General features: G+C 42.6%; 1 protein-coding gene across 1 annotated transcript in view; it reads left to right on the top strand.

Moving 5' to 3' along the window:
- The window catches only part of PARD6G (par-6 family cell polarity regulator gamma), a 96193-nt gene that overhangs the window by 33721 nt on the left and 45145 nt on the right, over window positions 1-17327 (top strand). The window contains exon 2 of the mRNA XM_002757352.7: window positions 14886-15108. Coding sequence (XP_002757398.2) covers window positions 14886-15108 — 223 coding nt within the window. The remainder of the gene's footprint in view (window positions 1-14885; window positions 15109-17327) is intronic.

Here is a 17327-nt window from a genome sequence, read left to right as displayed (position 1 = left end):
TGCCAGCCTTCCTCATTTAGCAATAAATACTTAACAGTAAATGAAAGATGCTTTTTAATGTTTACTTTGGGTGGCTAATGATTATTTAGCAAGTCACACAACTATGTTTGAATCACCATTTGATAATGATTTTCATAACTCAATCTAGAAATTTTTTTTTACTATAAAAATCTATTTCATTTATAATTGTGGTAAAACACACGTAAAATTTACTATCTGAGCCATTTTTAAGTGTACAGTTCAGGAGTGTACATTCAGATTGTTATGCACACAATAAACTGCTTTTCATCTTGAAAACTAGACCTCTTTACTGGTAAACAACTTTAAAATATTTTTAACAAATAGAGCTTCATGGCCACAAGAGAAAAATGTTTGAACTTCCATTTATATACATATTTCTGTTGCAGAGAAAAGTTACAGGGTAACCAAACATAACCCTGTAACTTTTCTCTGCAACAGAAATATGTATATGGGAAGAAGAAATCAAAGAGAAAAAGAAGCCATGTAAAATTTCTGATTAGAAAAGAGCTATTCACAGTCAGGAAAGTGGCAAAAAAAAAAAAAAAAGACCCTGTTTATCCTATTTTAAAATGCATGATGGTTGTATAAAGTCACCATAGCATTTAGATTTAGATTTAGATTTCATTGGCTATTTATATTTAGAAGCTCATGCACTAAAAGCTTTATTTTTAAATGAAATATTTACAGCATGCTGTAAATTATATCCTTGCAACTATTTATATTTACTACAAAAAACTCAGTGCCAACTTAAAAATATATCATCCTCTTTTATAGTAGTAGTTTTCCAAAATTCTTTTAGTGGGCATACGGCATTCGAAGACCACTACACATTAGAGTGTAGGGATCACTGTGAAAATGCCTAAACCACCATGAAAGGTTAGCAAGAGACTTCCCACTCCCTAATGTTTTCACTGTTTTCATGCCGTTGTTTGTTCATATAGCAGGGCTTACAACAGGGCAACTGCTTCAATATCTGCTGGGCTTTGTTCATTCACCTACTATTGCACACGTAAAATGCCTTAATGGGAACCATCATATCCTGGGAAGTCACCTCCTTACTCCAAACCAGTAACTAATTTCAGTGAAAGGTCAATACTTAAGCCAGGCATGGTGGTATACACCTGTAGTCCCAGCTACTTGGAGGCTGAGGCAGGAGGATCACTTGAGCCCCAGAGTTCTAGTTCAGTCTGGGTAACATAGCAAGACTTTGTTTCTGTAAAAAAAAAAAAAAAATCAAATTTACTAAGAAAAGACTGCACTTCTGTGCCTGGCCTAGGTTACTAGCAAGTTAATAGATAACTACATCCAAAAGTCCACCTTGGCCAGGCATGGTGGCTCATGCCTTGTAGTCCCAGCACTTTGGGAGGACAAGGCAGGCAGATCACTTAAGGTCAGGAGTCCGAGACCAGTCTGGTCAACTTAGTGAAACCCTATCTCTGCTAAAAATAAAAATAAATAAATAAATAAATAGGCAGACGTGATGGCACATGCTTGTAGTCCCAGCTACTTGGGAGGCTGTGCCAGGAGAGTTGCTTGAACACAGGAGGTGGAGGTTGCAATGAGCCAAGATTGCACCATTGCACTCCAGCTTGGGCAACAGAGTGAAACTCTATCTCAAAGAAAGAAAGAAAAAGAAAAAAAGACCACCTTTCCCTCACCAGCACCCTGACTATGAGCTGTATCATAGCCTCTTAAAAGGACTCAGGGTTCCTAGGCAAAATGGCTAATTCCAGGTATATGGCAAGAAATGTACGTAAGCCTATGAATCCCATCTTGATTTTTAAAGAATAAGATTATTTGTTATTGGGGAATTCACGGGTGTGCAAATCCTTATTCTTCAGTGCTTCTAGCTATATGAACCCTCCTTCATTATTTAGATAATAATTACTATATTTTGTAGTTGACCCTAACTATTATTCCTACAACAGAATAGTAAAAAACAGGGTGGGGAGAGATTTCGTCTTTTACAATTATTAAAAATTATTTCAAATACAAAATACCAAGACCAATAAGCAACAGTGTATCAGCTTCTGGCCAGGCGTGGTGGTTCATACCTGTAATCCCAGCACTTTGGGAGGCCAAGGTGGGTGTATCATATGAGTCGAGGAGTTTGATACCAGCGTGGGCAACATGAGGAAACCATGTCTCTACAAAAAAAAAAAAATACAAAAATTAGCAAGGCATGGTGGCACATGCCTGTAGTCCTAACTGCTTAGGAGGCAGAGGCAGGAGGAGGATTGTTTGAACCTGGGATGTGCACGCTGCAGTGAGCTGAGATTGCACCATTGCATTCCAGCCTCGATGACAGCATAAGACCCTATCTCAAAAAATGTAAAGTATATCAAAAGCTTCTAAATGCAGATCATTTTTATTCTCTTTAAAATGTATTCAATGATAATAACAATCATTATACTATATAATAGAATATCCATCTATCCACCTATATCATATCAATCCCTCTCTCCATTAATCATATCTATCTATTCCATCAACTCTCTCTAACTTCTCATCATAATTTTGACTCTTTCCCTTCCAGAAGAAGGGATAGAGCTCTGAGAAGTGCTTGTTGAATGAATAATACCTGGGAGCCACTTGTGATAAAAGTAGTGTTCCATAGAGAACCCAAAACAGCTAAGAGCCTGGGAAGCATGAAAGGAAACTGCTGTTGTATGAGTTAATCTCCAAGCGCTTCCAGAATAAGAATAGGACCTGCGAGCAGGGCAGAGCCCACGGCAACAGGGCAGACCCACAGCAGCAGGGCGGAGCCTCGGCAGGCAGATAGTGACTAGACTGCCGCCTAGCTGGGCAGGACAGTGCAACGGATACTCATAAATAAAGCCCTAACTCCCTGAGACAGAGCATCTGAGGAAAAAAAGGGGATTTATGAGTTCTGCTGCAGCAGACTTAAACGTACTTGCCTAGCAGCCCTGAGTGAACAATGGAGCTCACAGCTCAGCACTTGGGCTCCTATAAAGTACAGACCGACTCCTCAAGCAGCTCTCTGGCCCCCTTTATTCAAAGAGTCACATCACAAAGGACTGATCAGACTGACATTTGGCAGGCATCATTCTGGGACAAAGATAGCAGAAGAAGAAACAGGTAGCATCCCTCACTGTTCCACAGCTGCTACAGGTGTACCCCAGACAAGCAGGGCCTGGAGTGGACCTCAGCAGTCTTACAGCAGAGGGGCTAGACTGTTAGAAGAAAAACTAAGAAACAGAAATACTTCATCATCAACAATCTGGGCGTCCACTCAGAGACCCAATCGATAAGTCAGCAACTACTCAGATGACAGGTGGATAAATCCACAAAGATGGGAAGAAACCAGTGCAAAAAGGAGGAAAACACCTGAAACCAGAACACCTCGTGTCCTACAAAGGACCAAAACTCCTCATCAGCAAGGGAACAAAGCTGGACAGAGAATGAGTGTGACGAAATGACAGAATCAGATTTCAGAAGGTGGGTAATGAGAAACTTGCATGAGCTAAAAGAACATGTTCTAAATCAATGCAAAGAAACTAAGAACTTTGAAAAAAGATTTGAGGAAATGACAACAAGAATGGACAACTTAGAGAGGAATATGAATGAATTGAAGGAGCTGAAAAACACAACACGAGAACTTCACGAAGCATGCACAAGTTTCAACAGCCGAATTGACCAAACAGAAGAAAGGATATCAGAAGTTGAAGATCAACTCAATGAAATAAAACGAGAAGCCAAGATTAGAGAAAAATAGCACAAAAAGGAATGAACAAAGTTCTCCAAGTGGAACTATGTGAAGAGACCTAATCTACGTTTGATAGGAGACCTGAATGTGACGAGAGAATGAATCCAAGCTGGAAAATACTCTTCAGGATATTATCCAGGAAAATTTCCCTAACCTAGCAAGGCAGGCCAATATTCAACTCCAGGAAATATAGAGAACACCACAAAGATATTCCACAAGAAGAGCAACCCCAAGGCACATAATCGTCAGATTCACCAAGGTTGAAATGAAGGAGAAAATGCTAAGGGCAGCCAGAGAGAAAGGTCAGGTCACCCACAAAGGGAAGCCCATCAGACTCACAGCAGATCTCTCGGCAGAAACTCTATAAGTCAGAAGAGAGTGGGACCAATATTCAACATCCTTAAAGAAAAGAACTTTCAACCCAGAATTTCATATCCAGCCAAACTAAGCTTCATAAGTGAATAAAAAATAAAATTCTTTGTGAACAAGCAAGTACTCAGAGATTTTTGTCACTACCAGGCCTGCTTTACAAGAGCTCCTGAAAGAGGCACTACACATAGAAAGGAACAACCAGTACCAGCCATTCCAAAATCATACCAAATGCTAAAGAGCATCAACAAAGTGAAGAATCTGCATCAACTAACGGGCAAAACAGCCAGCTACCATCAAAATGGCAGTATCAAATTCACACATAACAATATTAACCCTAAATGTAAATGGGCTAAATGCACCAATCAAAAGATACAGACTGGCAAATTGGATAAAACACCAAAACCCATCAGTGTGCTGTATCCAGGAAACCCATCTCACAGGCAAGGATACACAAAGGCTCAAAATAAAGGGATGGAGGAAGATTTACCAAGCAAATGGAGAGCAAAAGAAAGCAGGAGTTGCAATTCTCATCTCTGATAAAATAGACTTTAAAGCAACAAAGATCAAAAGAGACAAAGAAGGACATTACATAATGGTAAAAGTATCGATACAACAAGAAGAACTAACGATCCTAAATATATATGGACCCAATACAGGAGCACTCAGATATATAAGGCAAGTTCTTAACGACTTACAAAGAGACTTAGACTCCCACACAACAATAATGGGAGACTTTAACACTCCACTGTCAATATTAGACAGATCAACCAGACAGAAAATTAACAAGCATATCGAGGACTTGAACTCAGACCTGGAACAAGCAAAACTGATAGACATTTACAGAACTCTCCACCCCAAATCCAAAGAATATACATTCTTCTCAGCACCACATCACACCTACTGTAAAATTGACCACATAATTGGAAGTAAAACACTCCTCAGCAAGTGCAAAACAACTGAAATCATAACACAGTCTCTCAGACTGCGCAATCAAGTTAGAACTCAGAATTCAGAAACTAACTCAGAACCGCACAGCTTCATGGTAACTGAACAACTGGCTCTTGAATGTTGACTGGATAAACAATGAAATGAAGGTAGAAATAAAGAAGTTCTTCAAAACCAACGAGAACGAAGACACAAAATGCCAGAATCTCTGGGACACATTTAAAGCAGTCTCCAGAGGAAAATATATAGCAATAAGTGCCCATATGAGAAGAGTGGAGAGATCCAAAATTGACGCCCTATCATCAAAATTGAAAGAGCTAGAGGAGCAAGATCAAAAAAAACTCAAAACATAGCAGAAGACAAGAAATAACTAAGATCAGAGCAGAACTGAAAGAGATAGAGACACGAAAAACCCTTCAAAAAATCAATAAATCCAAGAGCTGGTTTTTTGAAAAGATCAACAAAATAGACAGACCACTAGCCAGGCTGATAGAAAAGAGAGAACAACCAAATAGATGCAATAAAAAACAATAAAGGGGAAATCACCACAGATTTCACAGAAATTCAAACCATCATCAGAGAATATTAAAAACAACTCTATGCACATAAACTAGTAAACGTGGAAGAAATGGATAAATTCCTGGACACCCGTGTCCTCCCAAGCCTAAACCAGGAGGAAGCCAAAACTACAAATAGACCAATAACAAGGTCTGAAGTTGAGGCAGCAATTAAGAGCCTACCACACAAAAAAAGCCCAGGTCCAGATGGGTTCACAGCCGAATTCTACCAGACACACAAAGAGGAGCTGGTACCATTCCTTCTGAAACTATGCCAAATAATCGAAAAAGAGGGAATCCTTCCCAAATCATTTTATGAGACCAACATAATCCTGATATCAAAACCTGGCAGAGACTCAACAAGAAAAGAAAACTTCAGGCCAATATTCATGATGAACATAGATGCAAAAATCTTCAATAAAATACTGGCAAGCCGATTGCAACAGCACATTGAAAAGCTTATCCATCATGATCAAGTAGGATTCATCCTGGGGATGCAAGGCTGGTTCAACATACACAAGTCTATAAACGTAATTCACCACATAAACAGAACCAAAAACAAAAACCACATGATTATCTCGACGCAGAGATGGCCTTTGACAAAATTCAACAGCCTTTTATGCTAAAAACCCTCCATAAACTTGGTATTGATGGAATGTATCTGAAAATAATAAAAGCTATTTATGACAAACCAACAGCCAATATCATACTGAATGGGCAAAAACTGGAAGCATTCCCTTTGAAATCTGGCACTAGACAAGGATGCCCTCTCTCACCACTCCTATTCAATATAGTACTGGAAGTTCTAGCCAGAGCAATCAGGCAAGAAAAAGAAATAAAGGGTATTCAAATAGGAAAGGAGGAAGCCAAATTGTCTCTAATTGCAGACAACATGATAGTATATCTAGAAGACCCCATCATCACAGCCCAAAAACTCCTGAAACTGATAAGTAACTTCAGCAAAGTCTCAGATACAAAATCAATGTGCAAAAATCACAAGCATTCCTCTACACCAATAACAGACTTAGAGCCAAATCAAGAATGAACTGCCATTCACAACTGCTACAAAGAGAATAAAATACCTAGGAATACAACTCACAAGGAACGTAAAGGACCTCTTCAAGGAGAACCACAAACCACTGCTCAACGAAATAAGAGAGGACACAAACAGATGGAGAAACATTCTGTGTTCATGGTTAGGAAGAATCAATATCGTGAAAATGGCTATACTGCCCAAAGTAATTTACAGACTCAACGCTATCCCCATCAAGCTACCATTGACTTTCTTCACAGAACTGGAAAAAACCACCTTGAACTTCATATGGAACCAAAAGAGAGCCCACATAGCCAAGTCAATTCTAAGCAAAAAGAACACAGCGGGGGGCATCACACTACCGGATTTCAAACTATACTACAAGGCTACAGTAATCAAAACAGCATGGTACTGGTACCAAAACAGAGATATAGACCAGTGGAACAGAACAGAGGCATCGGAGGCAACACAACATATCTACAACCATACAATCTTTGATAAACCTGACAAAAACAAGCAATGGGGAAAGGATTCCCTGTTTAATAAATGGTGTTGGGAAAACTGTCTAGCCATGTGCAGAAAGCAGAAACTGGACCCCTTCCTGACACCTTACACTAAAATTAACTCCAGATGGATTAAACACTTAAACATAAGACCTGACACCATAAAAACCCTAGAAGAAAATCTAGGCAAAACCATTCAGGACATAGGAGTAGGCAAGGACTTCATGACCAAAACACCAAAAGCATTGGCAACAAAAGCCAAAATAGACAAATGGGACCTAATCAAACTCCACAGCTTCTGCACAGCAAAAGAAACAGTCACTAGAGTGAATCAGCAACCAATAGAATGGGAAAAATTTTTTGCAGTTTACCCATCTGACAAAGGGCTGATACCCAGAATTTACAAAGAACCCAAACAGATTTACAAGAAAAAAACAAACAAGCCCATTAAAAAATGGGCAAAGGATATGAACAGACACTTTACAAAAGAAGGCATACATGAGGCCAACAAACATATGAAATAATGCTCATCATCACTGGTCATTAGAGAGATGCAAATCAAAACCACATTGAGATACCATCTCACGCCAATTAGAATGGCGATCTTTAAAAAATCTGGAGACAACAGATGCTGGAGAGGATATGGAGAAATAGGAACACTCTTACACTGCTGGTGGGAGTGTAAATTAGTTCAACCATTGTGGAAGACAGTGTGGCGATTCCTCAAGGACTTATAAATAGAAATTCCATTTGACCCAGCAATCCCATTACTGGGTATATATTCAAAGGACTATAAATCGTTCTACTATAAGGACACATGCACACAAATATTCATTGCAGCACTGTTTACAATAGCAAAGACCTGGAACCAACCCAAATGCCCATCGATGATAGATTGGACAGGGAAAATGTGGCACATATACACCATGGAATATTATGCAGCAATCAATAATTATGAGTTCATGTCGTTTGTAGGGACATGGATGAATCTGGAGACCATCATTCTCAACAAACTGACACAAGAACAGAAAATGAAATACCACATATTCTCACTCATAGGCAGGGGTGATGACCAATGAGAACACATGGACACAGGGAAGGGAGTACTACACACTGGGGTCTATTGGGGGGAATAGGGGAGGGACAGCGGTGGGGGAGCTGGGGAGGGATAGCATGGGGAGAAATGCCAAATGTGGATGAAGGGGAGGAAGGCAGCAAAACACACTGCCATGTGTGTACCTATGCAACTATCTTGCATGTTCTGCACATGTACCCCAAAACCTAAAATGCAATTAAAAAAAAAAAGAATAGGACCTGTAAAACTCTGTTTATCCATTAAAGCAAGAATACTGGGGAAAATTGTCAAAACAAACTTTTAGAGAACTGTGGAAATTAATCAATGGCTTGCAACAATCCAAGGAGTGTTTATTCTAGAAAGCAGCTAAATCTCAGTAAGAGCAGCAAGATTTGTGGTGCTTTCACTTCCTATCCACTTCTCCTCAACTGTGAAATCCAGCAGCCTCACAGCCTGGGAGGGAGCAGAACCAATCTGGAAGTCCCCCAAAGCCCACACTCTATTGTCAGACCTGTCTGGCAGCTCCAGGAAAAGCCCTACTCACAGAGTCAGGCTCAGTGGGAAAAGCCCTGTCTCTAGGGCATTTGTTGAAAACAATCGGCATCAACTGTTTAACATTTAAAGATAATATGATCAAAGTTTTATTTTTATTTTTATTTTTTCATGGGTTAAATTTATTTTGTTATTAGGACCAACATAGGTTATCTACAAAGCGAATGATTAAATAATTATAAACCATTATTGCATACTCCCTGCCAATTTTACACCTCTGGCCAGAAACAAAGTATTTACTTTAATAAACTTACAGTGAGTAACTTGCCTAAAACCACTGAAAGTACAGGTATTTTCAAAGCAGCTGTTTATGTGATATGACTGGCAAAACCTCCCCACCTCGCATTCCCAAACACAGGTTATTAGTCATTCCTTTGAGTCAATACATTGAAAGCCTCTGTTAAAATATTATCTACTAAGAGACAAATGAAATTATTAACATTTACTTCAAACTAGTTGATTGAATTTCTTAGTCACTTAGTGTTTTGTTTTGTTTTTTTGAAAAGCCATTTGTATTTTTAGGTTTATTTTTAAGTGAAAATTTTACAACATGCTGGAAATTAGATCCTCTGCAGCTATTTATCTTTAGGAAAATTAGATGCTAACTTAAAAATACATTATCCCCTTTACACTTGTTCTTAAAATTCTTTTTTATTATTATACTTTAAGTTCTGGGGTACATGTGCAGATCTTGCAGTATTGTTACATAGGTATACACATGCCATGGTGGTTTGCTGCCTCCATCCCCGCTTCACCTACATTAGGTATTTCTCCTAATGTTATCCCTCCCCAACCTCTCCACCCCCTGCTATCACTTCCCTAGCCTCCCACCCTCCAGCAGATCCCAGTGTGTGATGTTTGCCTTCCTGTGTCCATGTGTTCTCATTGTTCAACACCCACTTATGAGTGATGACATGTGGTTTTGGTTTTCTGTTCTTGTGTCAGTTTGCTGAGAATGACGGTTTCCAGATTCATCCATGTCTGTGCAAAGGACATGAACTCATCCTTTTTTATGGCTGCATAGTATTCCATGGTGTATATGTGCCACATTTTCTTTATCCACTCTATCCTTGATGGGCAACTGTAAACAGTGCTGCAACGAACATACATGTGCATGTGTCTTTATAATAGAACGATTTATAATCCTTTGGGTATATACCCAGTAATGGGATTGCTGGGTCAAATGGCATTTCTGATTCTAGATCTTGAGGAATCACCACACTGTCTTCCACAATGGTTGCACTCATCTGCACTCCCACCAACAGTGTAAGAGCGTTCCTATTTCTCCACATCATCTCCAGCATGCAAGTTTAAAACCCAGTAGGGCAGTCCTTAAATCTTAAAGCTCCAAAATCATCTCCTTTGATTTCTTGCCCCACATCCAGGGCACACTGGTTTGAGGGGTGGGCTCCCAAGGCCTTGGGAAGCTCTGCCCCTGTGGCTTTGTAGGGTTCAACCCCTGCAGTTGGTCTCAAGGGCTGGTGTTCAGTGTCTGTGGCTTTTTCAGGCATATGGTATGAACTGTCAGTGGATCTACCATTCTGGGATCTGGAGGATGTGGTCCTCTTCTCACAGTTCCACTGTGCAGTGCCCCAGTGGGGACTTTGTCGGGGAGGGGCGGGGGAGGCTCTACCCCACATTTCCTCTTTGCACTGCCTTAGTAGAGGTTCTCCATGAGGGCTCTGTCCCTGCAGCAGATGCCTGCCTGGGCATCCACATATTTCCATACATTTTCTGAAATGTAGACAGAAGCTTCCAAGCCTCAAATCTTGCATTTTGTACACCTACAGGCTTAACACCATGTGGAAGCTGACCAGGTTTATGGCCTGCGCCCTCTGAAGCAGTGCCCCTCTGTACCTGGGCCACTTTGAGCCACATGTCAAGATGCAGGGAGCAATGTCCTAAGGCTGTGCAGCACAGTGGGTCCCTGGGTCAGCCCAAGAAATACATTCAGCCCTCGTATTGGGAGAGGCTGCCATGGCAGTCTCTGAAATGCCTTGGAGGCCTTCTCCCTGTGGTCTTGGCTATCAGCATTTGCCTTCCTTTTAGTTAAGGAAATTTCTGCAGCCTTCTTGAATTCCTTCCGTGAAAATGGGCTTTTCTCTTCTACCATGTGGCCAGGCTGCAAATGTTCTGAACTTTTATGCTCTGCTTCTCTTTTAAACATAAGTTCCAGTTTTAGGTTATTTCTTTGCATAGGTTGTTAGAAACAGCCAGGCCACGTCTTGAATGCTTTCCTGTTTAGAAATTTCTTCCACCAGATACCCCAAATCATCACTCTCAACTTCAGAGTTCCACAGATCCCTTAGAGCAGGGCCACAAAATGCAGCAGGATCTTTGTTAAAACATAGCAAAAGTGACAATGTTAGTATTAGTCAGGGTTGTCTTAGAAGGACAGAACTAATAGGGGCTGTGTGTGTGTGTGTGTGTGTGTGTGTGAGTTTATTAAGTATTAACTTATATGATCACAGGGTCCAATAAATAGGCTGTCTGCAAGCTGAGGAGCAAGGATAACCAGTCCAAGTCCCAAAACTTGGAGTGTGATGTTCTAGGGCAGGAAGCGTCCAGCACAGGAGAAAGATGTAGGCTGGGAGGCTAGGCCTGTCTCTCTTTTTCACGTTGTTCCGCCTGCTTTATATTCGCTGGAAGCTGATTAGATGGTGTTCGCCAGATGAAGGGTGGATCTGCCTTCCCCAGCCTGCTGACTGAAATGTTAATCTCTTTAGGCAGTGCCCACACAGACATACGCAGGAGTAATACTTTGTATCCCTCAATCCAATCAAGTTGACACTCAGTATTAACCGTCACAGTGACCTTTACTCTAGCTCCCAGTAAGTTCTTCATTTTCACCTGATACCTCCTCAGCCTGGACTTCATTATTCGTATCAGTATCAGCATTTTGGTCACAATCATTCAACAGTCTCTAGGGCTTTTCCCCTCATCTTGCTGTCTTCTGAGCCCTCCACACTCTTCCAGCCTCTGCCTGTTACCCAATTCCAGAGTTACTTCCACATATTCAGCTGTCTTTATCGCAATGCCCGACTCCTTGCTGCCAATTTTCTGTGTTAGTCCTTTCTCACATTGCTGTAAAGACATACCTGAGACTGGGTAATTTATATAGAAAAGAGACTTAATTGGCTCATAGGTCCACAGGCTGCACAGGAAGCATAGTGGCAGTCTGCTCCTGGGAAGTCCTCGGGGAGCTTTTACTCATGGCAGAAGGCAAAATGGGAGTAGGCATCTTACATGGCAGGAGCAGGACTAAAAGACGGGGAAGGTGCTAGACACATAAAACAACAAGATCTCGTGATCACTCACTCACTCTCACCAGAACAGCACCAGGAGATGGTGCTTAACCATTCAGAGGAACTCCACCCTCGATCCAGTCACCTCCCATCAGGCCCCTCCTCCAACACTAGGGGTTGCAATTCACCATGAGATCTGGTGGGGACACAGATGCAAACCATATCAGGATATATGAGCTCTATGAGATGGGAAAGACAAGGATTGATATTAGTGAAATAAATGCTTTGTGATTTTATTGGAAACCGGATCTGAAAGATACCACATAAAACTTATGCTGTAGGCTTTATGCATGTGTCTTAAAAGCTTTGGAGCCCCAACGTGGGAAAGAATATGCATTGCCCACATGCCATGGCAGCAGCATCCTTGGGTGAACATGCAATGCCCACATGCCATGGCAGCAGCATCCTTGGGTGAACATGCAATGCCCACATGCCATGGCAGCAGCATCCTTGGGTGAACACTCAGCAGAAATGTAATGCTTCCCTTTGAATAGCGGGGAGGGATTTCAGCGCTTTGCTCCGCTCTGCACCTCTGACAATACCAGGAGATAGAGGAGAGCCCTTCCCTCTGCCTTTTCTAGGGTGCAGCTGTGTTCATAGCATGTAATTGTTCAGATATCAGGTTCTGGGGTCACACTGTTTCCTTACTGAGTATGTAGACAGCAGGTTACAGGGGTTTTGATTAGTCATTTAAACTGGCTTTTCCCGAACCAGTGGTTTTTTTTTTTTTTTTTTTTTTTGAGACTGAGTCTCACTGTTGTCCAGGCTGGAGTACAGTGGTGCGATCTTAGCTCACTGCAACCTCCACCTCCCAGGTTCAAGCGATCCTCCTGCCTCAGACTCCTGAGATGCTGGGATTACAGGTGTGCACCACCACACCTGGCTCATTTTTTTATATTTTTAGTAGAGATGGGGTTTCAGCATGTTGGCCAGGCTGGTCACGAACTCCTGACCTCAAGTAATCCGCCTGCCTCAGCCTCCCAAAGTGCTGGAATTATAGGTGTTAGCCACCTCACCTGCCCCAAGCCAGTATTTTTAATTGTTGTGAGATTTTTTTTTTTAACTGCTGAGTGCAGTGCATGATGGGTAAGAGGTTTGTTTTGCTTTTGGTAACCTGGGGGAAGTGCATTTTGAAAGGGAGGTAGGAAAGGAGACTTGTTCTCAGGCAATTTCTTTTCACAAAGAATCTGTAGAGGTTAAAGTCTAGTGCTGATTCTATAAAACCAGCGGTTCTCTTTGTGTGGTCCCCAGACCAATAGCATCAGCTCTTTCTGGGACCTTGTTAAAAATGCAGATTCTTGGGCTGAGCACAGCCAAACCCAGAACTGTAGGGGCTCCAGGTGGTGCTGACACAAACATGTATAGTTTTAGATGCTTTTACCTGACTCATTGATACAATGTCTAGATGATATAATGACTAGTTTTCCATAAACATTAGACACTTTAATTTTTATATATTTTGGAAAACACAGAATGTGTGCCACCTGATGAATACAGGTCCCTAATTGCCAAGTGAGGAATGACAGGAGCTAGGACCCTTGGGCATGACCCTAACCTCGTGTTCCCTTGGGGTCCTCTCTTGGAGGGTGTCCTGGAGCTCTGCGGGCAGCTCACAGCCAGGGCCAGAGTTTGCTGGGAAAGAGGTTAGTCCCTAGACGTTTCCTGAACCTGGACCACCTAGTGACAGCCCTGGAGGGGAGAGTACATGCCGCCTTTAGGAAAGAGACCAGACCATCATCCTGTCTCCCTTGGACTTGTATGATTTTTACCAGGTTTCTTTATTCTTACAATTTTACCTCTACTTCTGATCCTTTCAAAATGTAACCATTTGGTCTTACTAAAATGCAAATCAAATAAAGACACTTCCTAATTTAAAATTAAGACCTGTAAGTATCCCAAGTTTTCATCTGGCCTTGTCCTCTCCTGCCTCTGAGTTAGGCCCTGAGCAGAGCTGTGCAGATGCCCTCTCAGCAGCCTCAGATGAGGCAAGGGACCTTGCTAAGGAAGGATTCTTTTTTCATGCCACCCAAAAAATTTACATTAATTTTGATGTTGCTTTTTCCTACAACATGAGCTACGCAGCCTGTCCTATCCTGTCCTCAGGATATTCATCTGTGTGGATGACTGGGCTGTCCCTCAGTTAGTGTACATGAGAGGGCCTTCCCCTCATTCGGTGTGGATGAGAAGGCTGTCCCCTCAGTCAGGGGCTGTCCCCTCGGTCAGTGTGGATGAGAGGGCTGTCCTGGGTTGATTGGGTCAGTGTGGATGAGAGAGCTGCTGCCTGAGTCACTACTGCTTTTAATTTTTTAGGGTCCCTCTTCCTGTGTTATAATTTCTTATTTAGTCACTGTGAGACTGTGACTAATGAGCTCTGAGAGAACAGAGCTGTTTGCCACTATCTCCCCTGGGCCTCATGGAGAATAAATAAATACTTGTCCTTTTATATTTTTGTTCTTTTAATACAACATTTTAAATTCATCAGTCTCTATAGCAAACAGTATGAAATGTCTCAGAGAACTGAAAATAGAGTTACCAGTGGATCCAGCAGCCTTACTATTGTGTTTCTACCCAAAGGAAGAGAAATCGTATTAAAAGGATACCTGCACTTGTGTCTTCATTCTAGCTATTCATAATATCAAAGATGAGATCAACTTAAGTGTCTACCAGTGGATGATTAAAGAAAATATGGACTATAAATACTTTTTTGTTAAGTACACTAACCACACCTCATTTCTGGCTTTTTCTCTGGTGTTTATTAATGCCCATCCCCCTCAACCCTGTCTCTTGCATTGTAGTTTGGGGCGGAATTCCGAAGGTTCTCTCTGGACCGTCATAAGCCTGGGAAGTTTGAAGATTTCTACAAGCTGGTTGTGCACACCCACCATATCTCCAACAGTGATGTAACTATTGGCTATGCAGATGTGCACGGAGACCTGCTGCCCATCAACAACGATGACAACTTCTGCAAGGCGGTTTCTAGTGCAAATCCCCTGCTCAGGGTCTTCATCCAGAAACGAGGTACTGAAGTGGTTCAATGGCTGGCTGGGCTTGTTGAGCAATCATTTTTAAAATATAGTTTAAAATATTTCTTATTTAGTCTCTGTGAGCTCTGTGAGAACTGAGCTCACTGAATTTTAAAATTTTTTTTGTCATTACAGAACCGTGTGATTCTATTTTCTAACCTGTAGTAGGAGATTAAAGATATAAAAATTTGTTTGATCAATATTGATTTATTAGACTTAAAATACTTAAACTGCATTTTCTACCTTAAATGTTGTTGAATTCTGACTTTTAAATACGGAAGAAAGAATAATATTGATACTTGCAGTTGTTTAACTAGAAGCGAGATAACTCAGTGATAAGGAGGCTTGAGTCAGTGGCCTCAGAATGAAACTTGGGATTACTGGTGCATGCTTTCCATCATCTCTTTAGGAGTAGGAAAAATGTTAGTTTAGATAATAATTTTGGCTTTTAGCTCTGAGCCCCCGTTTTGCTATAAATCACAATATCATTTTATGTTAAAATGAATTACTAACATAGGGTAATGGCTGGAAGGGAAGAGGTGCCCTGCTGCAGACTAATTGTGGGACCTCATACTGCTCACATCTCTGAACTACGTTTAGATTTTTTTTTCCTTTCCAAACTTCGGAGAACCTTGTTGTTTCAAAACAATTTGCTGAAGGAAAGAAACACCTGCAGGTGGGGCTTGATACTGGGAAAATTGCGTTTTTATAACTGTCTCTCCTCCTTTGGGCGTCCCTGCAGTGGACGTAGTGAACACTGACCACCTCATGGAGCTGGGCAGCGAGTGGCGATACTTGCAAAGTGACATTGCAGTGTGCCCCATCTGCCCTTGTGGATCTGCTGCCAGCATCTGTGGGACAGCTAGGAGAGGTTTCCCGGAGGAAAGGCTGAGCTGAGACTAGAGGAAGCAGCAGCAGGGTGCTGGGCAGGAGGGGCGAGCTGGGCGAGTTCTCAGACGAGGCCTCCTTCACCCCAGTGTCCTGTTTTGCAGAACGAGGGTACTCATATTAGCCCCCATCCAGTCACTATGAGGGTGATGCTGAGCAGCATGCCACCAGCTCCTCGGCCCTGCTCTGTAAATATTAGCTATGGCTGTTATTCCCATCTGTGGTGATGAAGGGAACGGCAGGAGACTCGTTGACCTCACTTGAGACAGATTCTCTGGCACAAGATCAGAACACTCTGCATCTGCAGTTCTCGCTGGGCCTGGGTATCCTGCTGATGGCACTGAGAAGTCAACACAGCTGTCACTTCCTCACAGTGGCCTGGGGGATGGACTGAGCTTCAGCTTCCTCATCAGTCCCTCAGGGTTGCTGCGGGACAAGCGCTCTCGCTTTCTCTGCATGGCTCTACGTAGCCTGGAGCATGCCGCATCTCAGCCCTCTGCATGCTGCCCTCTGCAGTGGCCACCTGCTGCTTGGCTGGTCCTGGAATGGAGGCCTGTGCCCCCCTGCCCCCTGACCTGGAGCTCTCCACCCCTTCACAGTGCCTGGGCTTCTGTATCTGTTCACAGGCTGCCTTCTCAGGAAGGCCTGGTCTCAGCTGCTTGATCTGAGGCGCTCGTGTTCCCCTCCCCCCATCCTCTGTCCTCTTGCTTGGCTTCCTCTGTGCTCTGTCCATTGTTCCCAGGGCTGGTTTGCCGTCCGTCTCCACCAGACCAGGAGCGTAGGGTGGGTTGTGTTCCTGGCTGTGCCCCTGCCATCCCAGGTCATGGCATGTGCTCACATGGTGTGAAGAAAATGTGGTATAAACTGCAGATATGCACACAGGCTTTGTTGCTCATTGCTCTTTTGTCCCACTGACTATGGAGCTGGGGCGAAGATGGGCAGAAGGCACTCTGCCCTTTGGAGGCTGGCTTCAGGAGTCTTGGCATCCTCCATGGGGGAGGCACCAAAGCTGGGGTGTTTCCAAAACCGGAAAGCAAGCTTGTGTGTTGCCAGTGGGAATGCACTAATCTCCAGCAGCGGCTCAGACAGCTCTGCCTCTTCCAGCTTGTTGGCTGGAGCCCTGTGTTCTGTCTTCATCATTTATTTTTCCTTCTTCCTCTGCCCTCAGAGTAGTAGCTCAGTTTAACTAGCTGGCTTAGGGTTTCTGAGTCTCTCGTGGTTTTAGCATGAGTGTGTCGCCAGCAGCCCCTGCCTTTCTCTGTCATATTACAGTGTGGAGCTAGGGAGACCTGAACTCAGACCCCAACTTCTTCCTGGCCCTGTGAC

Source organism: Callithrix jacchus, chromosome 13 (genome assembly GCF_049354715.1).
Source record: "Callithrix jacchus isolate 240 chromosome 13, calJac240_pri, whole genome shotgun sequence".
Taxonomy (NCBI): Eukaryota; Metazoa; Chordata; class Mammalia; order Primates; family Cebidae; genus Callithrix; species Callithrix jacchus.
The sequence above is the reverse complement of the archived record's forward strand: the minus strand, read 5'-3'. Positions and strand labels throughout refer to the sequence as shown.